Here is an 8,554-nt window from a genome sequence, read left to right on the forward strand (position 1 = left end):
TGACCCTTGTTCCACAAGTGGCAGCATTCAAGCTAGCTCCTGGCTCCCCATTGGCTGAGATGTAAATGACCCTGTTTCTGGATTGGTTTGCCATGACTGCTGGTTAGCCTCCTCCGCCTGGGCTGCTTATAAAAAACAAAACCAACAACAAAACCACTCCACTTCTAGCTGAAGCAGATTCTAGCTCTGACTCAAGGGAGAGAATTTTGTGAACCTCCCACTCCTCCTATTTCCTGGAGGCTAGGGGTGTGCTTCTACCTACCTGATGTCTTCTAGTGCTCATGCAGCCGAGAAGCCAGGAAGCCAGAGTGTGCTGGCGCCTGTGTGTAATATTGGGCTTGCCAGTCCTAACAAAGATCTGGCTACCTCTGCTTTACTGAAGGGAGAACACTCTCAAATGCAGTCAGTGGATGACGCTACTGAGGAGAACCTGAAGACAAGTGAGGGTGTAGTAGAGGGCAGGGAACCCTCACCTTCCCAGGTGACAGCTAGTCCTGCTGCTGTATTAAGCTTGGCCTCCAGTGCCAAAAATGTTGTAGCCAGTAGAGGGGTTCAGGCTACAGATGTGACCGAAGTGGCTGTCCAAAGTGGGTTGGATATGACCAAATCAATGTTTGCCACCAATACTGAAACATTCTTTAACGACAGATTTGACCAGATGATCCTGAAAAGCACAGATAATGTGTTGAAGCAATCTGAAGAAAGGAATGATAATCACCTGCCCATGACAGATGATGAGCTGGCTGAGATTGCTACAACCCTAGAGGGACTGGAAATACCAACACTCCAACAGCAAAGAGAAACGCAGCAATACTTTGTGCATCTGGGATCCCTACCCCCCAACCTCCACCAGCAGGCTGTTCAGTACTCCCTGGTTAAATTGGGGGAGATCAAGCAGAGTGCCCTTGAGATTCACCTGCAGCTTTCTCAGATCATCAGCATGATTAACAATGTTAAACAGACTGGTGCTCCATTTGGTGAGAATCAAGAGAAACTTCACCAAATATGGAACCGAATGGTACCTGGAAATATTGAGCAAGATGCTGGGCAGATTGAGTCTCGTTTCTTCATCCTGTTTATGAAGGTCCTCCAGCAGCTTTTGGACGTCATCTTTCTGCTCTTGTCTAACATACAAGGCTTTAATGATGGCATTGAGAGAAAGATAAAACAGATGCTCCACCGTGTTGAAGACCTTGAAGCCACTCTTGTTGGGGTGCATTCCTTTCAGGACCTTTCTTGCATCTTCATAACCATGGTTGATGAGGAGAACAATAAGATCCTACCATTCCTACAGCAAATATATGACTATCTGGCCAAGGACAGACCCCTCACCTGGATCGTGGGACCCTTTGTCCCATCCAGCCAATGTTCCCAAAAGGCTGAGGAAGCATCGCAGAAGATTAAGGAAGAATAGAATGGTCCAGGCTCAAAGGAACGGAGAGGTTAGCATATAATAGACCTTACATATCTTATCTCATTTGGTCCACACTACAACCCAGTGAAGTAGATACTATCATTATTCCCCCTTTCCCTGACAGAAAAGGAAACCAAAGCTGAGACGTTGCTCAGGGTCATACAGCTAGTTAGCACCTGAGGATGGTTTTGGGGAAACTCACGACACCCCAGTGAGGTCAATAGTGTTATTGGCCCTCTCCTACAGATGAGGAAATTAGATGAGGAGGTGGAGTGAGTTAAGAGCTCACATCTAGGGAGTCTCTAAGAGCTAGCTTAGACTTAGAGTTTCCTGACTCCAAGTCTAGAATTTGATGCTACCTAGCTAGCTGCATGACCTTCCTAAAGCTTTCCTCCAACCTACCATTTTATGAAGGACATTTACTGGAAATCTCAATTTTTTTATCTTTAAAGGCTGCCTCTAGACTAATTTGTTTTTACTTTCTCTCCTAGATTTCCAGAAACCAGGTGTCCAGAATTCTTTTGTTGGTGGTGTTTTTCCTGTTGCCCTGAGACAAACAAACCTATAACTGAGCTGGCTCTAGTGAACTGGGATGTCAGGGGAAAAACAACCAAGATTATCTCCCTAACCTAATAGGATAGCAATCATATTCTGTTATACTGGGCCTGGTGGGAAGAGCCTAAACTATCAGTCTAATCTACCCAGGATGTTAGTAAGAAGTCCAATATCGTTGAATTAGTTTTTTGTTTGTTTGTATTTCTCCTCAGTGGAACAAGATAACTTGTTTTCTCCATCAAATTTTAACTGCAGCTTAAAAATTATTAAAAAAAAAAGCTACTATGAAATATTCCTATCTACCTTGCCATTAAAATTGGATTTTTAAGCTTGGGGGAGGGACAGAGAGGGAGCTGATCGTGGCTGCTTAAGTTTCCTGGGCCTCTCCCCACCCCTCTTCCCAGCACCCACATGGTCCCTAGCCTTCCAACCGCTACAAGTTACTGGTCCTCACTGATAGTGGGAGAAAGAAAATTGTCCAAGAACTCTCCTGCTTTCTAGAACGTTCGCAGTATTCACAAAGGAATCCAGGTTAGTGGGTCATTACTTGGAGCTGACTTGGGAGCACCTGCAAATGAGATGAATGGATCAGGGATAGTTTGACTGAGTCTCCACCCTGCCCTCAGTTTAATAAAGTAGTCTGGTTATCTACTTTCCAAGAAGCACAGGGAAGAGAGACATTACTACATCATCACTACACTTAAAAAAGAAACCCACCAGCACCACTAACCACTCAAGGTTGGTGGGGACGAGAAATCCAAAGGCTTGTTTTCTTGACTTAATGGAGGAATTAGGCCCCAATTCCTTTGAAACTCCCACTTGACTCAGGGTATTAAGCCTACAGTGAAAGCCAGTTCTTGAGGAACTGACTCCATTGTTCACAATTTAGAAATCATATAGCCAGTTTCATAAGTTAGCTCTCCTGCTTTCAATCATTCCTATACATCCTGAGTTAATGGTCTCATTGTCATTAGACTGAAAGGCCAGTGGTTGGTTGCAGCAGCTGCTGAGATTCTTAGAAAAGCACTGAAACAAAAAGCAACAATACATGCTTCAGCTGTAAGATGGGAGGTTGGTGGTGTTGGGGGTGGGGAGGCAGTGGAGGTGGTCGTTGGTGAGCCAGAGTCTATTGGGTGGCCATCCTAATTTTTTTTCTCTCATGAACTTGGGCATTACTTTTAAGCTTTCCCTTCTGCCCAACTCACATCTATGATGACCCCCAATCTCCCTGGCTATGTTTATTTTTTAATATTTAATTTATTTTCAGTTTTCAACATTCATTTCCCTAAGTTTTAAATTTTCTCCCCTTTCCTCCCCCACCCCCAAGATGGCATGCAGTCTGATCTACAAATACATTCCTATTAAACACATTTTCATGTTAGTCATGTTGCATAGAAGAATTATAATGAATGGAAGAAAACATGAGAAAGAAAACAAAACAAAAGAGAAAATAGTCTGCTTCGCTCTGCATTCTGACTCCATAGTTCTTTCTCTGGGTGTGGATGCCATTTTCCATCAGGAGTCCTTTGGAGAAGTTTTAGGTCCTTGCATTGCTGAGAAGGGCTAATCTATCAAAATCAGCCCTCACACACTGTGGTTGTTACTGTGTACGATGTTCTATTGGTTCTGCTCACTTAGCTCAGCATCAGTTCATATAAGTCTTTCCAGGTTTTCCCACCTGGCTATGTTTCAAGCAGATTTTTCCTATTTCCTGGTTCCTAAACACTTGACCAGCGTAACCTGGGTAGCTCTCACTTTTAGAGGCTGCTGGAGGCCAAGATCAGAGGAACTGCTAAGACCTAATGCTGAAGGATTCCCAATGGAATTGACCAATGAAACCGATACCAAAAATGGTAGCAAGTAGAGAGCTCCATCAAAGAACATACCTGGAAATAATAATGTCTTCTGTCTAGGTTGCACTTTATCATCAGGCAGTATTTAGTATGTTAGGTGATGCAGTAAACAGAGTGCTGGACCTGGAGTCAGGAAGACCTAAGTTCAAATGCGACCTCAAACACCAGCTGTGTAATCTGGGGTGAGTTACTTAACTTTAGTTCACCCAAGTTTTTGAACTATAAAAGAACATTATTATAGTACCTTCCTTCTAGGATTGTTTTGAGGATCAACTTGATAACATCTGTAAAGGGCTTAACATGGTGCCTGGCACATAGTAGGCTCTGTGTAAATGCCAGTTAGCCTCGTTACTATCCTCATTATTATTTACAGGCACTTAACCTTACAGCAGTGAGGTAGGTTGCAGAATAGATCGAGGATCCCTGTTTTCTTCGGAGTGGGCACCCTTCCTCCTCAAGACAGATTGAACCCTTTTCCTGCCTTCATACCTAGTCTTTGTGAGGTGCTTGTGGGCAAAATATTTCTCACTCGAGGACCAGCCTTATGGTAACGAGTGTCTCTTAACTTAACTAGAGTGGTCCTTTGATGACAAACAATTTGTCACAAGATGCTTGAATTCTTCCTGGAATCTTCCAGACCTAGTCCTCCACTGGTCTTTACAAACCAGGGGTTACCTGCACCCTGCAATAAGTCACTGACACAGATCTTGAGTGCAAAAATTATGTTAATACAAGAAGGACTAGTGTGGAAACTCCCTCCACTGATGCAGATTGCAATCCATCTCTTAAAGGGTTGCCTGAGACCGAGAGGTAAAGCAATTTATCCAGGGTCACGCAGCTAGGAAGATTCGAAGGCAAGATTCAAACAGATCTTCTGGACTCCAAGTCCAGATTTCCATGCATTATGCCATATGCCCCCATTACCCCATAAAATATTAAGAATTGTACTATTATATTATTATTATTATTATTATATCCATTTTCAGCATTAGCATTTTATTAGTGAAAGACAGTGTTGCTTAATGAATAGAGTTGGCCTCGGAGTCAGACTTAGATAAGGTCCCTTGATGGCTTATAGCAAGAGCTTAATTAAATGTATTGTTGGTAATAACAATAGTTAGCATTTCTCTAGTGCTTTAACATTTCAAAAGGCTTTGCCTATGTTCTCATTTGATCTTCACCACAATCCTATGAGTTAGGTGCTACTATTATCCCCATTTTACAGTTGGGAATCAAAGACAGATAATAGTTAAGTGACTTGCCCAGGGTCCTACAACTACCAAGAATTTGAGGCAGGATTTGAACTTGAGTGGGTATCCCTTCTCTCCACTAACTGACTGACCCTGGGCAAGTCTTAACCTCTCAGTAGAGGGATTGTTCTCACTAGGAGTCCATTACTTCAAAGAAATAATAGGTCTAAACCCTTTTCCCTATCCACTCAACTCCCAGCCCTCCATACACACACACACACACACATCATCTTTGTTATGAAAGAAGACTAGGGAATCAGTCATTCAACCTGAGCAGAGTTGAGTTGCCATAGATACCATAGATGCATTATCAATATTCAAAGAATTTAAACATGATAGAATATTTAGCACTAAACCCAACCTAAACCAAGTTAACCCTTTCTTCCCTGATTGAGAGAGAACTTCAAGTTCATACTGGTACCTGTCTGACCTATTCTTGGCCTCCTTTGCTGGATTGTCCTCCATATCCCCCCTCCAATAGTGAATGGCCCCAAAGGTTCTATCCTAAGCTTTTTTTCTCTATTCCCCTCACTTGATCCCCTCACTAGCTCTGGCAGGACCAATTCACCTCTATCCATTGCTACATATCAAGCTCTAATTCCTTATCAGCACCTGGAGCTGCCTACGTCAAACCAGATGCTCCAGAGCAGGAGTGGGGAACCACATGTGACTTTCTGGGTCCTCAGGTGCAGCCTTTTGACTGAGTCCAAGTTTTACAGAGCAAATCCCTTTATTAGGGGGATTTGTTCTGTAAAGTTTGGATTCGGTCAAAGGGCTGTACTTGGGGACCTAGGGGGCCACATGTGGCCTCAAGGCCACAGGTTCCCCACCTCTGATCTAGAGTCATGTAAAAGCAGCATATTCAGAACTGAACTCATTGTATCCCCCTAAAAAAAACCCAGGCCTTTTTGCACCTTCCCTATTCTGTCAAGTGTACAATCGTCTTTCCACACACCTGGATTCCCAACCTCAGTCATCCTTGACTTCTCACTCTGCCTTATCGCACATAAAATAAGACTTTCCAGTTGAGTGTTCCTTCCTCCACCACCATTTTTCTCACCCTTTCCTTCCTTCCACTCAACATAATTGCCTCTCTAGTTCTGGTCCTCATTACTTCTTGCCTGACCACTTGCAATAGCCTCCTAATGGGTCTCCCTGCTTCAGGTCTCTCTCATCTCAGCTCTTCTTCTGCACAAGCTGCCAAAGTGATTTTTCTAAAGTACAAATCTAACCACGCCATTCCCCTGCTTGAGAAATTTCAGTAGCTCCCTTACTTACATTCACATAAAAAGTCCTGTGTTTGGCATATTAAAGCCTGTTACCCCTGGCTCCAACCTACTTTTCCATTCTGTTATACTTTACTCCTTTGAATCCATTCTATGGTCCAGCTAGAATGGCCTTCTTACTGTCCTTCACATGGGATACTCCATCTTGCTCTCTCTCCTTGACTTTTCAAAGGCTATCCTTCCTCCCTGGAATGCTCTGCCTCAGCACATTTTGGGTATGGCTGAATTCCTAAGGAAGTGAAAAACTAGTTTCATCTAAATCTCAACTCAAACATCACCTTTTACATGAGGCCTTTCCCTGATACTACCAGTTACCAGCACCAGCTCCCAAAATCACCTTGTACATATTTTGTATTTTATACGCACACACTCATATGTACATATGATGCTTACCTCGATGATAAAAATAGTTAGCATTTATACAGCCCTTTAAGATTTGCAAAAAATATCTTTACAAATTTACAAATATCTCATTTGGTCCTTATAACAACTCTGGGCAGTAGGTGCTGCTATTATCCCCATTTTACAGATGAGAAAAATTGAGGCAGACAGTGGCTATTCAAGGGTCACAGAATATATAAGTATCTGAGGCTGGATTTGGACTCAAGAGTTCCTGACTCCAGGTGGAACACTGTGCCATCTAGCCATCTCTAATATTAGTAAAAAGTATCCACATTGCCTAGCACCCAGAAGATACTTAAATATGAACCTCAGTTTTCATTGGCTTGTCCAATAACTGATAGGCAGTCTGTATACCTCATTGAGTTATTTTATAAGCTGGAAAGCATTCTCATTATATAAATTCAAGCTATTGTTATTACTAACATTCTCAATATCATCAATATTAGAAATTGACCCAAATCTATACTATTCTTTCTGTGACCTGGGTTGGATGTCACTTTTTAAAATAAATCTCCAGCATTGGCATATTTAGCATTTGTTTCATTCTCGTAAGTCAGGTGTATTACATGGGGGAAATCCATTTGTTTAAATTTTCCAGGGAATTTGGAATCTAGATAAATGGATATTTGCTAAAGAATGAATTTATTATTCTAAAGATGTGAGGAGGGGAGAAGTTGTGAAACATCACCCACACACCCAAAAATGTATAAAATCATTTTATAAATACAAGTTCATTTTCTATGCATACCAGAGTCTAAGCAAAAAGGCATAATAATTTACAAAATCTTTATTAGTCCAAACAGACAAAATGTCTGTAAATACAATAAGATATCTTCATCTCCTAGATTACCAGTTGTAGATATCATTTTGTTTATGACACATCAGGCACGCACAAATCTTTTTACCTTATCTCTTGAGGAAGATTCATCTCATAATACGTGGATACTTTCTCTTTTTTAATAATAAATTTATTTTTTATTTTTAGTTTATCACACTCAATTCTACAAGTTTGGGGGTTTCAAATTTTCTCTCCCTCCTCTCCACCCCCACCGAGACAGCATGTAATCCAATGTAGGTTCTACATATACCTTCACATTGAGCTTATTTATGTAATAGTCCAGTTGTAAAGAAGAATTATAACCAATGGAATGAACCATGAGAAAGGAGAAACAAAACCAAGAAAAGAAGGCAAAAAAAAAGAGAGAGCAAAAAGTTTGCCTCAGTCTGCATTCAGACTCCATAACACTTTCCTTGGATTGCGTAGTTTTTTTCCATCATGAGTCTTTTGGAGCTGTCTTTGAACCTTGCATTGATGAGAGGAGTCAAGTCTATCAAAGTTAGTCCTTACAGATACTGTGTGTCTGTAATCGTGTATAATCATCTCCTGGTTCTGTTCCCCTCGCTCAGCATAAGTTCATATAAGTCATTCCAGGTTGTAATGAAGTCTGTCTGCTCCTCATTTCTTATAGCACCATAGTATTCCTTTATATTCACATACCACAATTTGTTAGTCATTCCCCAATTGATGAGTATCCCCTTGATTTCCAATTCTTCGCCACCACAAAAATTGCTGCTATAAATATTTTTGTACATACGGGTCCCTTTCCCACTTGTATGATCTCTTTGGGGTATAGCCCTAGAAGAAGTATTGCTAGGTCAAAGGGTATGCGCATTTTTATAGCCCTTTGGGCATAGTTCCGTATTGCTCTCCAGAATGGCTGGATCAGTTCACAACTCTACCAATAATGTAATGATATCCCAATTTTCCCACATCCTCTCCTGCATTTATCATTT

The 8,554-nt window shown here is 41.6% G+C and overlaps 1 protein-coding gene across 1 annotated transcript; it reads left to right on the plus strand.

The window, feature by feature from the left end:
* Positions 1-265: 265 nt before the first annotated feature.
* On the plus strand, positions 266-1,414 carry LOC118853326 (perilipin-3-like). Its single transcript, XM_036763339.1, has one exon. It carries the CDS (start codon positions 266-268, stop codon positions 1,412-1,414), a length of 1,149 nt encoding a protein of 382 aa, XP_036619234.1.
* The last annotated feature ends 7,140 nt before the right edge of the window (positions 1,415-8,554 follow it).

The sequence above is a fragment of the Trichosurus vulpecula genome, chromosome 6, assembly GCF_011100635.1.
Source record: "Trichosurus vulpecula isolate mTriVul1 chromosome 6, mTriVul1.pri, whole genome shotgun sequence".
Classification (NCBI taxonomy): domain Eukaryota; kingdom Metazoa; phylum Chordata; class Mammalia; order Diprotodontia; family Phalangeridae; genus Trichosurus; species Trichosurus vulpecula.

Coding starts and splice junctions, on each gene's coding strand:
- LOC118853326 (XM_036763339.1), top strand. CDS start 266: ATGTCTTCTAGTGCTCATGCAGCCGAGAAGCCAGGAAGCCAGAGTGTG.